At 42.4% G+C, this 21,195-nt stretch overlaps 1 protein-coding gene across 1 annotated transcript; it reads right to left on the reverse strand.

The window, feature by feature from the left end:
• Positions 1–45: 45 nt before the first annotated feature.
• Positions 46–21,195, reverse strand: MAML1 (mastermind like transcriptional coactivator 1; the record flags this gene model as incomplete). The annotated part of the gene is made up of 5 exons (XM_019620318.2): positions 46–4,418; positions 6,617–6,731; positions 9,013–9,282; positions 11,409–12,818; positions 21,157–21,195. Coding segments are annotated over 5 exons (2,817 nt in total), but the record flags the coding sequence as incomplete, so codon positions are not given.

Here is a 21,195-nt window from a genome sequence, read left to right on the forward strand (position 1 = left end):
GCTGCTGCTCAGCTCACACAAAGGTATAACGTCACACCATGCATGTTTCATACACTAGCAAAATATTTATTTTATAATGATAAAACAGAAGTGAAGGATTTCTTTTTGGTGTGCACCAGTAATTGTAGTAAAAGAATAAGGGGATTAATGGACTCTTTATACATTTCAATGACAAAAATTCATAAAGGTTAGCATCAAATTCAACTGTTCTCCATTTACAAGCATAAAACTTACCATAATACCCCCCAAACACATATATAAAGAATTATAGTTTTAAAATCTATAAAAAGTAAAAAATATACAGTCAGAAGATCTAACTCTTATTCAAATCTTTAATATAAAATTGTAAACATTTATTTACACAAAGGAAATGTGTATAACAAAATTTTGAGCACCCTTTTCAATCGAGTCGTGGTTTTTGGAAGGCAGTGGATGTTGCACAGTGACACTCTCACCTTTCCCACCCAACCAAAACCGCAGTTTATAAATAAAGCCATGGGCGGCTGGCCAGGTGCAGTTCAGTGGAGCTACATTTTATTGCTCTGAAGCTGCAGCAAATGGAAAGCCCAAGTGCATATACAGACAGCTACATGAAGAAGGGCATAAAGGCAAAGCTCAGCCCTACCCATGCACCTACAGACATCTAAACCGTATTTTCGTTTCCATTGAACTGTTTCAGCATTGTTACAGTGATACCGTAACAGTCCGATGTGGACAGGGCCCAAAAACAGAGGCAAGGGCTGTTTCTTCCTACCAGGTCAAGTGGTGTTTAGATCCCGTTCACACATGAAGACCAACAGGCATTATAAGCCAGGCTGCCTAGAATCACACTTCATTTTAGTTCAACAGTACCATGAAAAGGCCCTGTCACCAAAACTCGATACCTTCCTGAACAAACCTCTGGTCAAACAGGGCAATATCCACCTTAGCTTCCAGAAACAGTGGAGGAAAGAGCACAGCTGCATTTCACTGGGCGTTATGCTGGATTGCCTTTTTGGTAGCAATAATGCAAACAGAAGATGCTCTTTTCCTCTGATTAAGAAATTAAAAGCAGATGGATTTTTTTACTTATTCAGAACAAAGACTGTGTGCAAAATCTACCAGAGGACATCGCAGATTTCAGCACACTAAACAGGGAAGAATGAAAAGCTGAATCCTACTACCCTGTTATATCTCTCAAGTGTTTGTAAGGGGCAACGGGGGAGTGGGGGAGTGGAAATAGCGACACTGAAAGGTGTCACTTGAAATTATGAGGTCCCAAACACCCCCAGCAGGAAGGGAAGGCACACTGGTGCAAAGTTAACCCTTAAAACAAAAATACAGCAAACATTTCTTCCCCTGCCATTGCTAGTTTATCTATACGCTAACGACACTTACCTTGGACCAGTTTTTGGTTTAATACTAAACCACTCACTAGCTCTTTTCTTAGATTGCCAGTACAAGAAAAGTCAGCATCAGTTATTTGCATCTCAACTACTTATTCTAGAAAATATCATAAGTGTCAACAACCAAAGCAACTAACACCTTCGTCTTCCCATCCAAAGACAATCTTAGTTACCTCTTCAAAAGCTACAAGGGATTAAGTCTGCTTCAGTGAAGTTCTATCCACTACTCAATGGTGGGATCCACTGATCAACGCGCATCTTTTGCCAACGGTTCAACGTGATACAATATCAAATCTGTTCAACAGAGCACAATTCATCCATATGAAATATGGCAGGGTGAGCGCGTCGGACAAACCACGTTCCATGCATTTTGGAAAGGGTTAAAGTATTAGTGTTAAAAAAAAAGCAGTTTTTAAAAGTGCAAATTGTCTGACAAAGGAGCTGCAGATACAGGAATACATTTTCCTTCTTCGAATTCCATGTTATCCTTCACTTCCCCTCACCCACTGGAATAAAACCCTCTCACACATTCTGCAGAGAGGAAAACTCCTGAAGAAGAACAGTCTGTTGAGGGAAATTGCTTTTAGATCACAACGCTGGGTTTGGTTAAAAAGTTTATAGGAGTTTTCCAAAAGAAGTGGATTTAGAAAGGGAAGAGGTATTTGTGCATTTAAAACAAAAGCTTTCAACTTTATTTTCATTTTAAAGTAAAGGTTAAGGCAAGGTGGTTTGTTGGTGGACAAGGGATTTTTTTGGTAAAAGTAAGGACTTTGGAACATTGTCTGTTGCCACTGTGGTTTCAGTCCTTTCTGTGAGTAATCCCAACACGGACGAGAGGTCTCCTTGGGCTGAGCTAAAGAACCAGCATCTGCTTCAAGGGATATTAAAGGAATAAACCTACCTGTCTACAGAAAGATTACCAAACTCATAACCCGGTATTAAAAACAAAAGTATTTAAAGGGGGAGACTTCAATACTGGAGCAACCTTGATGCAAGCATTCTCCCAGGCTGCTTGTGCTATTGTTACTGATAAGGACTTTTCACCTCTCAGCCAAGTTCTTTTTTTCCTCATTTTACCCTGAAGTGACAAAGTCTTGTGCTCATTGTTCACTGCTAGCTTTGGGGGATGAATTGATCTCAAACGTTAATTTTACTTTTTACAACAAAGAAAACTAAATGAGCTGTCATGAAGCAAAGCCTTCATTTAAATACAACTACCTTTGGAAATAAGTTATGAAGAAACAGGTGCAAAGGAAATGGCTTTACAATTCATGTTAAACCTACTATAGTTTAAAAGTTCTCCCATAAGAAATTCCCCCTTTAAACACAGTAAGGTATAAGCCAAGAACTGTGCCTCTCTACAACAGAGTGCAAACTGCAGCTTAAAAGACTACAATCTATTAAGAAGACTACCTTGACTAACTGGCCAGGTTTTAATACTTTCTTTCATCTATCACCAGCATCTAGAAACACTTACTGTGAAATATCACTTGCTTATTGAGAGTACAGGCACATGCTTCAGCGGTGGAAAAAGTTCACAGCGTCTTGCAAGCGTACTCAGGTGCATATAGCCTCTTCTCAAACCAAAAGTCAGACATGTGATGACAGTACTATAATAGCACGTCAAGCTACGGACAATAATGATTGCAAGTAATAGTTGCAGAAAACTAAGTCCTAAGTTTCTGCAACTATTTGCTTTCTTTCTGCACTATTTCTGAGAAACAGTTTCTATTTTTAAATAATTTTTCATTTTAGAACACTGCAAGTGAGATTTCTGACAGGCTGGATGGGACACGCACAGCTTTGTTTGACCTGTCTAAACGTGCAACTCCCCAGAGACGCCAGGACAAAGCGCACTACTCCTGCAGCCCTGCTTGGTGCGCCATTACCACGCGTCAGCACTCACTGAGAAGCAGCTCCAGTCCCCTTCCCAACCATTCACCTCTAATGCCTGCAAGTCTCCTCAATGCCACAGGTTTTTTGGTCCAAGTGTTGTTTATATTTCATGAAATAATTAAAAAAAGTAGAACCCCCCACCCCCAGCCCTGTTTTAATGAGTTCCCAACAACTCATCCAAATCATTCATCCACTCCTCCGAAGTCCTGTTTTTCAGCAAAGAGTCTATCAGATCTGTGTCACCAGTTAAGTTCTGAAGTCCATTATTGCCTGACTGGCTGCCGTAGGCAAAAGGCAGCTCTTGACTGCTTGTCCTCACAGGGTACCCTTGACTACAGTGCATATTACCTCTGTTGGGCATTTGCTGATTTGGATTCTGGTTGAAAGCATTCAGATCCGGAACAGTCTGGTTGATGCCAGGCAAGACTTGCTGTGAGGGTACCTGCTGTTGTGTAGGTGGGTTTGTCCGCTGCTGCGTGCCTAAAGATGACGACAGCATCTGCCCAGACACGGCAGCATTCATTGAGGTCATGGGTCTGCTGGTGCTGAGGCTTACCTGAGGCATTCCTTGAGCAAACTGTTGGTTGGCCATCTTCAGATGAGTTTGCTGCATGTGGAAAGAGGAGCTGGCAGAAAATGGTCCTAAGCCACTGTTTCCTTGTGTCTGGTTATTAATATTAGGGATACCTTGGTGTTGCCAAGATGGATTTTGAGCCCCCATAGCAGCCGGTACTCTTGCCATCTGTGGCTTAGATAAGGTTGGATTCAGAGCGCCTTTATTGTGCTGTTGAGAAATACTTGAGTTTGCTAAGGTATTCTGCCCATACCCAGCAGGAACAGCAGCACCCTGGCCCAAGCTGCCTTGTCTCTGCATCGGTGGCTGTCCATTGGCACTCTGAGCTGCATGCTGGGGAACCATACCTGACGGTATGCTGTACAGCCCCCCTCGCTGAATGTTCTGCATGTTGGCGTACTGAGTCACCCCCCGGTCCTGCTGGCTGGAGCCGGACTGCAGCGGTGCGACAGAACTGTGTCCAGGTCCCATCTGAATCATGTTCTGGGCCTGAGGAAACATCCGTGGACTGCTGGAGCTGGACTGTCCTAAATTACTGACCCCAGGCATGGCTGAAGATGATCCTGAAATACAAAGAAATATTATGTACATTAACTGCTCAGTTCAACCACAGCCAATCTAAGCCTGTTGAGGCTATAAGCCAGAATGCAGATACATTTGTATAAAACAATTTAAGCAACCAGCACACTGACAGCAGTACTGTGTCCAGTCTGATCTCGAACACAGATATGCCAATTTCCTAAAAAGTCTGAATGCCACTTCTACGAGTTCAACATCACCAACGTTAAAAAAATTAGGGTTTATTGGGCAGGACTGTGATGTTTCTCTGTGAACAGAAGTATGCACACACATACAATTTGTTAGTCTGTTAAAAAAATATCATTTTTACTGCATACACACACTGTCAGTTATTCTGTGCATACACAGTGAGTCTCTTACTGCAAGAACTGCAGGATTTCCAGTTGTGTTCCAGGAATGTCTTTTCTTCTAGGCAACTTTCATAAATATTTAGTTAAATATTGTATAGTGACTGTTGAGTCACAGCCTGAACCACTGATTGAGCACCTGAGGAAAGGACCAGATCAGCCCTGGGAGCACAGGTGAAGGCAGTTCAGCAGTGTGACTGGAAGGTCTGCAGCCTGGCTGCACCTCTCTTAGACCTCATTGAAAGGCTGACTGCCAGTGGGGAAGGATCTCTTTCTGGAGATCCCTGGTGAAGCTTTCTTCTGCGAACCTGGAATCTTCTGATATGAGTGAGCAATCTTCTTCCCTTCCTTTATAGCACCTCTCTAATGTGCCAGTCCTTTTGTCATCACGCCTTTGTTGTAACACCTTTCCCATTGTATTCATCTGCCCAATTGCTTCAAACATCTTTTGGATTTCCATGATGAATATTCGCTACATTAATATGCAATGCTGATAACAAGGATGATTTACAAAAACATCTATTGTCAGCAAACAACAGGTCTTCTCTTCTAAACTCAGTAAAGAGGGAAAAAAGAAAGAAAAAAAGCATTTCCCTGTAAGAAACATCCCTGTTACTTAAAACAAGAAAAAAAAAAACAGACAAGCACTGTGAAGTATAGTGCATATGTCATCCACTTTCTCCCCACATTTAGCCAGCCAAGGGAAACCTGCCTACACAGAACTTCCTCTACTTTCAAACAAAAAAAAAAGCTAAAGATTTTTTAAAAAGATAATTCAAGACATACGAGTAACACTGACTCTCCACTGAATTAACAATTAATTAACCAGTGTTACAGGGCCAAGTGGGAGGTCATACTGGAACCATACAGTGAAGAGGTAGAACACATACCAGCATTTAAGATGCAGAATAACAATTACAATTATCAAAGCAAGGGAAAAATAATACTGATACTCATTATAGAAACATATACTCTACTTCTAACAGAGGTACTAGTATATTTCTGTAGGAATGTAGCAGGAGACAAGATAATGAATTTCAGTATTCGAAGTCCATTACTGACCACTGTTACCATAAACCTCCTGCATTGGTATCAAGTTTTTCAGTGAAGTAACAAAGCCCAGCCCTAGCTCTACTGTATGATCACAAACACTGAATGAGAGTATTGTATTTCTACTTGCATCTTTTCCATTTGGCATTTACTTCTGCAGGAATAGAGCAAGGAAACAGAAAGAAGAGAATATGCACATTTTGCATACTATAGCTTTATAGAAGAAAGCAAGTATCTCCTTAATGCCACGGTAAGTAAGGATTTGTCAGGTAAGGAGACAATTTTTTGATGTTCTCTGCTTCTTCCACATTCATGGTGCCATTCCACATTCATGGCAAAAAACAACATTTATCAGTGTCAGTACAATCAAGACACACCAAGCTCCTACGAAACAAAACCAAATCCCACACGAACCACATAGGATGCCATTCCCTTCTAAAGAGGAGAACATTAGAGCAGTACTACACACACAAAAGTTAAAGGAGAATTTAACATCTGTAAAGGAAAATAGGAGCATAAAAATGAAATACCTTCATTGTTCTAAAGGCCAAGTTTTATCCATTTCCACAGCAATATTACAGAATCAGAAGCTTGCAATGTCTTAGATTTTTAGGTCAGAGGAAGCTGTTATTTTTTCAAGTGTACCAGAGCCTAGCTCTAAAAGTTTAAAAGCACAGTAACACAGGAAGATGTTGCAATAAATTAATCATAAGCTCTCCAGTCTAGGAACTCCGTGGCACCTGGTTTTATTCCCAGTACTTCTGCCATTACTTCACAACGCTCACCTGTGAACTGCCCAACCTGCTGCTGGTATGGGTTCTGCTGCTGGTCCTGGTACTGGGGAGGTGGCCGGGTCAGGTGTCGCTGCAGCTGCTGCTCCTGCTGCTGCCGCTGCTTCTCCTAGGAAAGATCCAATGCAGAAGAAGTAGGAGGCAAGTCAAGACTTCTCCAAGAGCGACTATCCTGGATGAAAACCAAGCTACCCGCATGCTTTTACATGGAGCTGGTAATTACAGGAGCTTCTGTCACCTTAAATTTCAGACCTTTGTTCTCAGCTGAAGCCTTTAAATAACTGGAAGTCACAGGTATTAGTTTCTTAATCAGTGAAACATTCATCCATTTTCAGCAATATCCTAAAGGTACGATACTCTAACAAGTATAAAAAGAAGAAAAGCAAAAACACCTAAAAATCCACAAATACCTTTTACTCTTTGCCCCCAGATCAATTTATTTAAAGAGTGCAAAGTAAAAGTACAAGTCATAAATACCAGCGTTGCACAGAAAAATAAAAGCATGTTTTCTAGGTCCAGTTTTCAAAACCAAAAACATATACAAACCCAAATTATTGGGTGTCTCAGAAGATCGTGGAAAACTACAAAACTAAGGTTACAACAGGAGCTACGCAAGTTCTACAATCACTGTTCCAAACCATTTTCTCAATAATTCACTTGTTTATTGCAACAAGCCCTAGTAATGGTTTGAAATCAGCTTGCTTCTTTAAAAAGGGCATCCAATCTGTATGTACTTTGTGACAAATTCATTAGAATACTAGCAAATTTAAAGGGAATGGAAAGCCACGGAGGGAATGGGAGAAAGTGTGTAAGAGCATGCACTAAGTGTGATTCTGACAATATCAACAGCCAAAAGACTGTTTTTACACCACAAGGCACATCTCAGACAGCATTTCTGGCCCTTCCTCCAGAGCTATCTTCAAGCAGGTTGAAATTCTGAGAGCATTAAGAGTGATACCAAGGACAAGTACTCACTTATGTAAAAACATGCACAGAGCACAGGCAGGGACAGAAATTCCCTTTCAAGAGTCCTAGGACAAAGACATAAGCACTAAGCCCCTCAAGAAGAGATGAGTGCAATGTGAAAAGCAGGCAGGTACACATTACTACCATTGTTTCAAAGTGTCTGCAACTGAGAAGCTGTTGAGACACGCAGAGGAATGAGGAGGGCAGGCTGTTTCACAGAAGGGACCTGCTGCTTGTAGGACCAGTCAGACCTGAAAGGGGCTGACCACAGAAGCCAGGGAAGTATGCCATAGCAGTAGGATGAACCAAGAGCTGCAGAAGGCTGGCTCAGCAAAAAATAAAAATAAAAAAGATACAGAATACCAAATGTAAGAAAATCTCACAGTATCTGAGAGGGGATGTTACCTGAAACTATCACCCAATGATGCACTTCAATGACTTTTTGTTTTGTCTTTTAATTAACGAATATATGCAACTCTCAGTTTTTTCTATAAATTAACACTTCTTTTTTCCCTCTGTTGTCCCCAAAGATTACATTCCACACTCCCCCACTCCAATCAATTATCCTGAAAGACAAAACGAAGATCTGAATTGTAAATTCCGCCTGGACCTAAAACCTTCTCTGAAAATTCATCTTCCTTTCCTCTGTACTCAGCACAGAGATTTGTTCTGTTTGTACAGTGACAATGTGTGGAACATGCCTGCATGGACTGCTCAGAAATGCAGAAAAGCACAAATGACAGGAGTAAGGCCCTTCAGACCGATTCCCAGCTGAAAGACTTGCAAAAGGTTTAAAACTTAGAAAGGTTCACGCAAGCAGCCCATTTCCCTGAGAGAGACTAAAGCAGCTTTCTGCACAGTCTGATGGATAGCAGAGTTAAATTCTTTTGGCAGGATAAGATGCAAGTTGGATGCAGATGTCTAATTATTTTCCCCAAATAAACAAATGAAAGACGATTTAAAATTTGAAACGTGAACTGTCAGCACTCACAGAGAGGAAAGGCAGAACTCAACCAGCTTACAGAGTCCCTTGCTTAAAGCTCTCCAAAACATCAAGGATATCCCAACCTTTTATTATTTTGCTCTCATTTCCTTTGTGAAAGAAGGAAGGCTAAGAATTATATCATCACTGGTATATCTTCTCTTCCTGTAGGTATCAGCTTGCATTTCCACACTATTAAATTCTAGCTGTTTTATTCTTTTAATTCACAGCTGAGCCTTGTAACAGAACGAATGTCTCAGGAACCAGTTACATTTTGTAGTTGATTTTATATAAAACAGAACAGTGATTTATACCAAAACATCTTGTAGTTTACATCCCCTATTTCATAAGGCTGTAGTAGTTCTATAACATCTCAAACACAGCTTTAAGTCAGCCAAAGCACGTCAGTGGAAAGGAAGAAAAAACTGCTGGCCCCCCTTACCTGCTCAACTAAGAGATGTTGTTGTCTCTGCTCCATTAGGAACTGCTGCTTCTGTTGCTCCATGAGCAAGTGCTTTTGTTGCTGCTCTCTCTGTTTCTGCTGGTCCATCAGCATTTGGTGCTGCTTCATCACTGCTGCTTGCTGCTGATTGCTAAGATACGACTGGTTGCTGTGGTTCCCTGCCATGGTGACATTGGGAGCCTGGGCACCAACACCAGCACCCGGGACAGAAACGGGAACACGAGGAACATTAGGAGATGTGGTTTGATCCTGCAGAACGTAAAAACAATGATGTGAGTCACAGAAGGAGGTTACCCCTCTAGAACTTAAAGACTTTGTACAGTCACACAGACAAGGAAAGACGTTTTCATAATGATGACCACAAGTTCAATTGTCTCTTGTAAAGGATACAGGATTTTTATAAATAAAGACATAGAAATGAGGAGTTGGAGTTAACGTCAAAAGCTCCAGCAGATTCAGGAACAGAGTTTTTAACTCAAGCCTCAAAGTACTTCCCAAACTCCAGCTCAGAAAGGGGAACGCAGCTTTGTGTGCTTCTGCTCAGCCAGGGGAATGCTGCCATTACAAACACTTCAAATGCACCAACTGCAGTTACCTTTGGTTGCAGCTTTCCAACTAGCTTTGAAATTTCATCATATAGTTATATCCTGCCTCTTCTGTCAACACTTAATTCTGAAAGTTTACACCTCCCCTCCTAATGTTGACTTTTTTTTAGTATCAGAGTTTTATTATTCACAGGTGAGGGGGAAGAAACATCACTGACCAAAATGAAGAGTCCTAACGTTTGGCCACCAATCCAGCCTTCATCATATTATACAGGAAAAACACTACTATGGATAACTGGTTGTATTCATTTTTTCTTAAGTCTGCTTTTTTCTTTCTGTTTTGGAGACAGGAACTCAGGAAAAGCCATCAAGTCAAAGTAATATGGAACAATTATCCATCAAGACCTGATACCGATCTCTTTGTACATGAGAATCCATTTGGAATTTGACATTTGTTGTCATTTCTAAGCACAGTTCAGCCTCATTTCAAATTATGCAAACGTATTTATTTTCACATTCAGAATTCAGCTAATGGTCTGGGCTGTTGGTTCTCACTTGCTGCAGTTTTGTCAGAAATCATGAGCCAAATATAGGTAATGCTGTGCTAAGTTGTTCTGTAAGCAAGCTTCTTAGAAATTCTCCAGAAGTATTCATTAGGATTTCTGTTATTTCAATGCAAGCATGACAGCACAGACACAAGGTCACCTTCAAGTTTTTCAGCAAGAGATAGATGTGCCACACACAATCATCTTCACCCTTCCCCTCCTTCTTTCTTCACCAAAAATATCATTAGATCGTTACTTCCGCTAGCTTTTAAAGAGATTAATTTTCCTTGTGCCTTATGAAGCATGTATTATTGATCTCATTTTTATTTTTACATCACTGTGGTCTTTACCACAGACTAATCAGGCCTTTATGCCATGTATTTTGTGTTTTCCTTTACTGAAGGAACACACTACAAGAGCTGGAGCTCCGATGGCTTTCGCACTTTTAATCCTTCTAACAAAGACCTTTTTTGACAGCAAGTCTTCCAATATGTGCATCGTGGGGATTCAGTAGCACGTGCCTACAAGTCTGTTCTTCCCCACCTGCTATATACATTTCTACCTGCAGCATATCTGTAATATCAGCTATACGTTGTTATCTTCATATTGCAAATTTATTACACCTCATAAGGCAAAGAAGCACAACGTGGAGTTCTCCTTTATAGGAAAACCTGAAGCACAATGCTTCAAGCAGACAAATATTACCTATTAAAGATACATTCCCATTCCCACAGACTTAACCAGAAACAAATTCTTAGATTTAAAAAATGCCAAGTAACACCCAAGTAACCAAGAACGCAGCCCTCACTCCCATCTCTCTCCAAAAAGCAGCAACTGAAGGCGTATCTGTTTATAGTGAGCCAACTCCTACAGAAGACAGGGACGAAGGAGAAAGTAAAGAAAGCAAATCTTCTGCTAGAACACTGTTTAACACTGCAGTTCTGTGAGCTATTTCAGGCAAAAGTTCACAAAGCATCTATTTATCTTTGTAAGTAGAACCTTCTGTGAAGTGTGACATAATTTGTTGCCCATGAAGTGTATTAAGCTGCAAACCACACGTTACCAACGTGACCTAGAACTGCATATTAAAAACTTTCCTCGGTGGAAAATACAGTGCTTGACTTTTGCTTCAGCACAGTGTGTACTACCATCTTCTTTAGGAACACGCAGCAGCTGATCTGAAACACCATCAAGTAACCCATACTCCAATCTAACCTACCCAACATCCTCTTTCAAAACCTTAAATCTGTTACTAAACAAAAGTAACAAAGATCAGAACACGTACCTGACTGTGCGGCAGTCGGTAGGTAATGTTTCCAGACTTGGGTTTCAACAGGATCATTCCATTTTGGTCATCACTCACGTGGGACAGTGGCTGCTGCTGGCGCTGCTGTATGTAAGCCAACATGGGAGTCTTGTTCTGACCAGGTACTGCAACGCCCTGTTCACATTCTGCTTTGTAATGTGAAAGAGGTTTGGTGTTCCCATAGTCTAGCACTGAGCCTTGACTATTCACAGGGTTCTGGTTCATGCTGTTTTGCTGATGACCCAGTATGTTCACATGGTAGTTGCCTCCAGCTCTCGGAGAGCTTTTATTTCCCATATTAGGCATCATGAGCTTCTGATTGTTAAAGTCCGGCTGGTAAACTGAAGGGCTGGTGGGATTTTCCATGGTATATGGAACAGCCAGTGGGCTGTGAGAAGGCCCAGACTGCCAGGTAGACATCTGATTGGTTTGGTGGACTTGGGAAGCCTGCTGCTGGTTCTGCAGCATCTGGTCTCTCTTCTGCTTGGCAGCAATCTGCTGGAGTTGATGAGCAGAGGACATTTCTTTGGCACTTCCTGCCCCCTTCCCAGGTAAAAGCACATTGGGGAGAGGTCTCTGGACGTTCTGAGAGTGGTTTGATGCCTGCATCATGGGCTGATTAGCATTTTCAGTCATTGACTGACTAGAAGGCTGAAACATAGCCTGAGAACTACCGACCACCGGAGACGCGGCACTTACAGGAACAGAGGCAGCACCGATAAATGCTGAACCTGAAGAAGTAGATCTAACCTGCGGAGATCCCATCTGCTCCTGTTCAAAGGGTGCAGGGGAAAATTCAGTCTTTATGTTAATATCTTGCGGCAATGGAGTCTGTGCAGCTGAATTTGAAGAATCCGCATCTTTTTTCTCTTCAAAGTCTTCATTAAAGAGATCCTTCATGTCTTCATCGGGCACTGACCTATTAAGCTCCTCAATAAGCTCCTTCCATTCTTGCTCGTTAAGATTAAGATCAGGCATCAAGTTGTTCTGAGATATAGAACCCCCTGCTCCAGCAATCATACACGGAAGATCATCTACAGGCTCCTGTTTCAGCTCTTTGTTCAAACTCAGAGGAAATGAATCATCAGCATCACCACCTCCATTCAGTTGCAGGCTGGAATCTGGAAGACACTTCTTGCTGATGCCATCGAGTCCCATCGGATGTTTTCCATTAAGCTGCAAGGTATCTCCACTGGCAGATTTCTTGTCAAGATGATGGAGTGGAGACACAGGGGGCATTCCATTGGAAGAACCACTCACTCCACCAAGACCATCATCACGACGCAGCTTCTTGGAAATGGAAAATACATCACCAAAGCCATTCTGCTGGTCTCCATTCTGAGGGGAAGCAGCACTATCAAGCTTTCTTTTCACAGTCTCATGGAGCTGCTGAAAAAAAGAAAGAAAGAAAGAAAGAAAGATTTTAGTTATTTAGTTTCACATCTCAGATTATTTCTTACAAAAACACTGTCTAGCTCTGAATATGGGGGAGAAAAAAAAAGGAATAAAACATTTTAGGGGGAAAAGAAGGGCTGGGTCTTTGTTTTTTACAAATCATGAGATGACTTCCTTGCTAAAATCTTCCAAATCAATCATCTCTTGTAATCTTGTAAAGGATACAGGATTCTTATAAATAAAGAGACAGAAATGAGGAGTTGGAGTTAACATTAGAAGCTCCAGCAGATTCAGGAACAGAGTTTTTAACTCTGTAAAGTAAACCTTCCAAACCAGATGCTAAATCGAACAAATTCCTGTTCAAAATGTAAAAACAGGGAAGAACAATAAGATTCAAATTGAGATTAACAACCTGTATTTATTTGGTCTATGTACACATTGTATAATTCTCCAGCAAGACTGCTTTGTAAAGGAGTCTCACATTAAGAGATTAAGGAGAAAAAAAAAAAAGAGGACCATTTATCCTGTGATTTTAATTACTGGAGGATAAACAGGTATGTAATTTTTGTACACAATCACATTTTTGGCATTAAGCAAAACCAGTTTGTCACCAAGTGACCACAGCTCCATTCATACGTAACTGCAATTAGAAGCTCAGTCAATTCTGCCACACAAAGTTTATTCCTTTCCTCTTTTCTCCCGAAGCATTTGCCCCCTGCTACTCTGCTCTATGGCCCCCAGAGCACAAACCAGCTCAACAGTTGGCTAATCTACAACCAGTGAATACGCATTCTTTTTCTTGCAGTGCCACCTAGAAGCAACCAGAGGGTACAGCAACAGCACCTCGGTTCCACAAAGCCGAGTGTGGGTCCCCCAGTTCAACTTCTCCTCTGGCAGCACTCTTTCAAATTTTAACTTCTTTTCAGTGACCTCAAAAATAGCAGAAAACAGAACACATGCACACATCAAAGATGACAACGAATTATTCCCCCCTCAGGTAAATCTGCCAAACAGCTGGGCTTTGCTGTACTGGGATCACTACACCAAGACAGACAAACCTGCAGGGCAGCGACAGCTCAGAGCTGCACGTCTGAAGAGGGAACCCTTTTCCCCTGACCTGGAAAAGATGCCTTTGTGTGTCCCAGCAGGACACATGAGGAGAATCCCCACAAAAAGCCACTCGTCTCAAGTGTGGTTCACTGAACAATAGCTCTCTCAGATGGCAGAAAAGCAGCTCATTAAACAAACCTCAAAACAAGCACACTTACTTTAATACGCAGTCTCCAGAATGCAGTCCACTAACCCTTGGGGAAAAAACGTTTCATCCAAGAACAAACAGGGGAAACTTCAAGATCTCGGCACTGAAGCAAAAGGTTGTGTGTAGAGCCAGCATAAATTATCAAGAATGTTACGGCACTTGCCTGGGCAACAGCATTCTTTTGATTTAAGGATAGAAGGACTGGATCACAGTGGTTGCTTTCTCGTTAACCGTCCACAGCTAGCTCATCTTTGGAAACAAACACTGCTTCATGCTTGCATAGGTAACACCAACATCTCATTTTTACAAGAGGGATGGACTGCAGTTTCCAGGAGACCAAGATCTTTCTGCTGCCTCATGGAAACAGCAGCAAAGTAATGAGATGAGCAGCAGAGCTCCTAAGAGGAGGGACACATTTGGAACTTCACTAAATCTCAACATCCCATCTACAGTTTCAGTAGCAGACCCAGAGCAATTTTTTTTCAATTACTAACTTAAGAGAATAAAGGAAATCTGATTTTTCATAAAAACTGAAAACAACAGAAAGTGAGGAAGCTTCAATTCAACCCCAACATTTGGCTTCTGGCAAGTTTCCTGTTGTTTACTTAATACTCCAACTGGGAAAACTGAAGCTCAAGGTAGATGAGTAACTTGCCTGAGGTCATATGGTGAGTCAATCAAAGATTGGGATGGATCCTCCTTAACTCCAAATCATTAAGGAAAAAGACTCTCCAAAAAATAACATACAAGTACTAATTTAGTTTTGTACACTAAATGTATTCTTCTCGTGGTTGAAGCGAATTTCTGTATTAAAACAGAACCAAGGCCCAGCAGAACCACTGTTGCAACCATAACTCCTGCAGGCACTGCAGGCAGCTTAGGGCTCGGGTAGCACCACAGTCCTCTGTGGGCTGCAAAACTCACTTAGGTTGATGGAGAGGTATTCCTGAAGTTGGTTTGTGCTGAGGTCTTTGCTGCTGTACTGCACCACTTGCAATATATGCAAGATTAAATCATTTGTGCTTCTAAACTAAATTTACTGAAGTCTAGATGTAGGCATAGATCCTTAGTGTCCATCACAGGCTTCTTCCCCCACAAAAACCCAGGTCTACCATATCTGCATGGCTTTTAACAGTCATCAGAATGCACAGATTCCCAATTTTAACTCCTTGACTTGAGTTGCTCTTATGCAGCCCTTCTTTCAGCTCATACTATATTCCTTCGTTTAAAAAAAAAAAGGGGGGGGGAAAAAAGAACTTCAAAGGAATTTGTTTACGAGGTAAAATTCGGGGTCTCTGCTTCACCTCATCTAATGTACAATTAATTGAAAGATATCCTACCTGTGCACAACAGCCAGCAGACGCACAGGAAAGAAGAAAATCCGCTTATCTCTTATCTGCACCAGAAAAGAGCCCAATTCACAACAAGGCTACTTAATCCCTGAAATGTAGAAGCTATTTACTAACTGCACTTGAATCCCAGCTCACTTTTAAGAGGAAAAGCAGCACAAAACATACCTGGATATCGTGACTATGCTGAGGTTACGCTACCGCAGCTACGCAGCCAGCTGCTAAGCAGAAGAAAGCCGGCCTCCACGTCCCACCTCCATTCTTCACTCAAGAAAGGACAGTGGTACCAACAGTTGCAGGTGCCAACAGTTACTGCTCCAGTGTCATCATTAACATACCAGATAGCTTCTATTTACTCGTGTTTAACTTCCTAAGTAATAAAACCTGAAATTCACACAACTGCTCTGCAAATAACGTAATCTTCTCTTGTGAAATGCCATTTCTCATATACTATCTCAGCTCTTAGTTTCCTAACAGAAGGAGAAATGTTGAATTTGGTTCTTCTCATTCGTTTGCCTTTATATAATTAAAGACTTTTTTGGGAGAAAAAAAACCCAACACATAGCACACATGAGATACAAGTTAGACAGCAAGTTATCTGCATATTGAGCTGCCCCAACAGAGTTCTCAAGGCAAGAAAAACCTGTTCTCTTCTGCCAAAACTCCAAAGGAAAAAAAATCCACACTGACAAGAATAAAGCATAGCTTGCAACTCACTAAGAAAATCTCTTTAGCATTTCTTTTTTGTCTATTATGATTTTGCAAAGCACGGTCGCTTTCTGATGTGTTATTCATGGTTTCCTTCAGAGAATCAATCACTTTTATTTGGAACACGAGTCAATTCTTTCCATTGTCACAAGATCAGAAACAGAAATGTATTCCCAATTTTCTTAGGCTGCCCAACCTCCCAGCAGCAGAGGAACCTGTAAGCTCTCTGCACTCAGTCTACTTAACTTTACCTACGACTCTTACCCCCAGAGCATTTATCCAAAGCATTTAAACCAGTACAGTACGTTTCCTTGGCAGGAGTACACGTGCAGCCAGGCCAAAACCATGGCTTCCCCACCTGACCCAGGTGAACAGATAAAAACCAGGTGCCACTCCTCCCCAAACAGGGGTATCCATCCCAAACGCTCTCATTACAAAAGCTGAGCATGATGTACCACGACACCCAGCCATACTGCAGCCTCACTGCAAAGGCATGTTGGCAGACTTCGTAAGAGCCAGTCACACACTAACAGGAAGCCCAACAAGAAATTGGGAATGGACTAATACTTGATCTCCAGCTTTCTGCCAGCAAATTCATTGACAGAGTTCGTGGCTTTGGGACTCTTCCGTCACCCAAGGAAGAAAGGGGCTTCCAATATCATAAATATGTTTATAGTTGGTAAATATTTATAAATTTACAGTTATAGAAACTGCAAGCAAATTTGTGGGGGGGTTTTTGGTGTTTTTGTTTCCCCAAGAATGCCTTGGAAAAATTAGAGAAATAAAACTTTAAAGACCTAACTCGAATGCTGTGCCTTTTGGACTCCTTGATGACATGTTTGGGTATTAAATTCTTCTTACAGGTTTCAATAAAGCTTTACATCTCATCTCAAGTAAGCTTACAGTTTCAGTCTTCAGTTATATCTACAACGATCTGTCACAACATAACAGCATGAGAAAATGCTGGCTGTTTTCAAAGAAGAAATCCTGTGCTACTCTACATACGCAATAAAATTCCAGCTCCAAGATGCCTTCCAGCCAGGTGCCAGCACCCTCACCGACAGGGGAACACACCAGTTTGCCTCCAGCAGCAGTGGCAATACTGCAGCACACACCAGTTCCATGGAGCAGCACAGTCTTCTGAGCTGACACATTCTCCTTCCCTGCCTGGCTGAGGACAGAAGCAATAAGGATGACCAACTCTCAAGCTGGAAGACCAATGCAAACATCAGGAGTCGCAATATATGCGAATTTTGGATAGAAAAAATACCATTTTGGCCCTGCAACATACTCTCTACTTATTGAGCATCTACACACAGCTTCCAAAGTTGCACTCTCCGTGCAAGGAAAGCATTTTATTACCAAATGTGTTCCTGCATTCCAGCGCGTTGTCAGAACGAAACTGCTGCGCTAACTTTAATTTTGACTGTTACTTTAATTCCAGAAGTCTTTTGTATTTGGGTGACTGCCTGCTGGAGTGGAGAAGGGCTGTGGATATGCATGGCTATAAATAGCCCAGCCTGCATTAGTCACAAGGGGCAGCTTCTGCTGCAGGAATTGTTCTGCTGAATCAAAAAGCCCTGCAGAGCCTTCGGCCGCCGGATCGCCCACCTCGCCTGAACTGCAGCAGCACATCAGTCCCTGCCAGATCCCTGCAGCTCAGGGGTATATGCTCAGATATACGCTCAGCACTGCATATCTAACCAATCTGAGAGGGGAAGTGTTTCAAACACACAACAATACCTCACACAGCATTAAAAGGAGACAAAGAAAAACCTGTCAGAGTTGTTGTGCAACAAGCTATCAGACTTGTCAGCAAAACCAAACAATGGTGGCAAGAGTACACTGTACTGAAGTTGTGTGTAAATAATGTGGAAATAATTTGCTATTTTTGTGGTAAAACATAATTTCACGATTTAACACCCATCCACCACAGCTTACCCCAAAGTGAGGTCTCCTGAGTTGTCAGCATACCAGCCTGGGCTCCCTTAGGAGAATGCAACCATGTTTGTCACTACAATCCAGGCAATCTATTCCCTTTCATTTACTACTACAGCTCCTTTCAATCACAGAACATTTCTTTATTCTCCTTAATTTTTTTTTTAATTTTTCACTTGGGTGCCTGGCTTCAACCAGCACTTTTACAAACCTCTACCGCTCCCCAGCAAACGCTGCTCTGCTCTACAGCTTCACACAGAGCATTCCCAAGGCTGAGCAGATCTCTGCCCATTCCAGAAACGCCCGTCCACAGCAGACCCAGACAAAGCAAAGCATCTACACAACCCCCGCTCTTAGGTGGGAAGAGAAGCACTGCACAGCCTCCTTCCAGAAGGAGCACAGCGTGGAGATGAACACGCAGACCCCAACCTGCTCCTTGTCCATGCTGAGGAAGTGCTCAGTGCACAGCTCAGGGATACACGACATCACAGTGTCAGAAATACAAGGCAACCTTTCCAGCAGGCAGAATTTAAACACTATTGAAATGAACTTTCTCAAAACAGAAACTGGCAAAGAGGAATAAACATGCTCGATGGCAGCTCCTGTCCCTTCCCAACTTCTCTGTTTCTCAAATATAGAAGATCAGCACAAGAGACATTACTCAAGTACTAAGCATCTTCTACTCTGAACAAGTCTTAATGTCACCCTGAAGCAAAATAAATTTAAACATTTGAATATTCCTTTAAATTCAAGCTTTTCTAATAGGAAGCCAGTATTTTCATCTCGTTCCTCAAATGAAAGACAAGCCCACTGAGCACACAAACCATCCGTAAGAATTTCTGCATCGATATCGAATCTTAGTTTCTGTGCACTCACAAGATAGCACTGCTTAGTAAGAAAAGGAAGGATGGCACTGTCCCTGGCTTCTGCTCAGTCTCAGCATATACACCAGAAAGAAACTACTGGGAGGGAAATGTAATTTCGGGCTTTGGCCACGTGAACAAGTCATACAGGATGTGACAGGGTGGTGCTCTCTCTACCCAGGACGACTGCACCAAGGGCAGCACCTGGGCACAGTGCTGTGCTCTGGGCACACGTGTGGCACAGCAGCTGCAGGTCCTGCTGCCAGCTCATAGATGTGAGATCCCATGCCCTTTACACTTACACAGGTCACTTTTCTCTCAAGGATCAAAACAAATACCTCATTAACTTTGAATACAGCTCCTGGTCTCCAAGAGAAGATTCATATGCAGCTTCAAGAGAAACTCCACACCGTAACAGGGTTACACCGATGTGATGCGTCTTTCACTGACCTAATGGCATTCTTTTGAAAGGAATGCGCTCAGGATATTCTAAAACATAATTTTGGTGTTAATCCAAAGTCTACTGAATATTTTAAACCATAACCTTGTGCTTCCCAGGCACAGACACATTTGGTCTCAATAAGAGCTGCCCCTCAGCCACAGGTACAGCCAGAGGTAAAATGCCAACTTAGAGAAAGATCTCCTGTGCCAAAGGAACAAAACCAGCAGCAGAGGTTTCTTGATAGTTTCTAGTTTTTTGGGGGGTGTTTTGTTTTTTTTTCAAAAGCGTTAACTAACTTTATACCCTAGTAACGAGAAGATGAATCAGTAGCTGTAATTAAGCTTACAGTCATGTATCCAAGGAAGGAAACAGCAGGCCAGCACGAGGAGGAGTCATTCATACACTAAAACCCTCTTCTGTTGTGTAAATTGGCCACTAGCAGCAGCTTCCTGAACAAGAAGGGCTTCCCCAGATGTGCACTGTATTTCAAAACCACACTGCTGCTGAGAGCCCTCATTATAATGGTTGCTAATTAGATCAAATCCACATCCAAAGCGATTTAAAAGAAACAACACTAACGAATCAAGGACATCTTTCTTTTCAAGAATCAATCTGAAGGAGCATGGTGGCACTTTAAGCGACAGGATTTGACATGCTAAAGAGCTCTGCGGAGTGAGCTGCACAAATATGCATCATTAATGGATAGAGCCCCAGAAACAGAATGCTTCACAGCCCAAATAGGAAACAAAAAGAAACCTCATCAAATCTCTGGAAAATAAAATAGGAGTTTGAAGACATTTGTGGTCTGACACCAAGTTACAGCTACAGAATCACTGCCAGGATGGCAGAAAGTTTCTTCTCACCCTCAAAGGTTCTTCTTTAACAACCATCTGAAGCACTCAAACTATCACAAGCATTTTGGTCTTCAGAACAGTCAGTAACCTAGGTTCACACGATACAGCAGCTAGTTAGCTGAGCAACGTTTTCAGCTCATGCTGCAAAGTCCACAACCAGGTATGTGCTGCCCAGCACTACATGAAAGCTGACATCTGCGTGCCGTGTCTCACAATTCCACATCATGCACAGTCATACCCGAACACTCAGTGAGCTCTGTCACAATTCTGTTTTAAAAACTGTAACTAAGTGAAGCCCAAGGCAGCAGAGAACCACATTCTCTTCTTCTACTGTGACTGAGCAAGCAGACCATCTTAAAAATAGGATTTACCTATGCAGTAACCTGAAAATGCATCGGGTTAACCCACCATCCCCTCATAAAGAAATCCGAAGCAGTACTGCATCATTTCCACAAAGGTCAACGTTTAGCAATGGGTGCTCTGGAGAAGGACAGGCATTAGGAGGGGCAGCCTGTGCGAGGTCACCCTACTAACCTACATTGCTGACACGCCTGCAGTGCCAGCAGTGTGTTTAAAGGCTCACTACGTTTAAAGGGTTCGGGGCAAGTTAAGCAGCAGCCTCTCCAGATACACACGCAGCCGTGGCCGTGTGCACATGCCCTGACAACCAGCAGCACTAACGAGGCCAGGGAAACACTCGCGTTCTGTGCTCAGCCAGGCTGTAATGGGTGGAGTGGGACTCCCACAGTGCTCACACCCACTGCAGCGGGTGGCAAACAAGCGCTGCCTCTCTACTTCGGCCGAAATTCTTTCCAAGACGCAGCAAAGCCCACGCCGGTAGAACTCCCCTTCAGCCATACACACGTCCTTATCGAAGTGACACCCTGACAGCCCCAAGCGCGGCACGGGCAGCGCCTTACCGCGATCAGCGTGCTGCCGCGGCCGTGCTGCTCTCCGCT

The sequence above is a fragment of the Meleagris gallopavo genome, chromosome 15 (genome assembly GCF_000146605.3).
Source record: "Meleagris gallopavo isolate NT-WF06-2002-E0010 breed Aviagen turkey brand Nicholas breeding stock chromosome 15, Turkey_5.1, whole genome shotgun sequence".
NCBI lineage: Eukaryota > Metazoa > Chordata > Aves > Galliformes > Phasianidae > Meleagris > Meleagris gallopavo.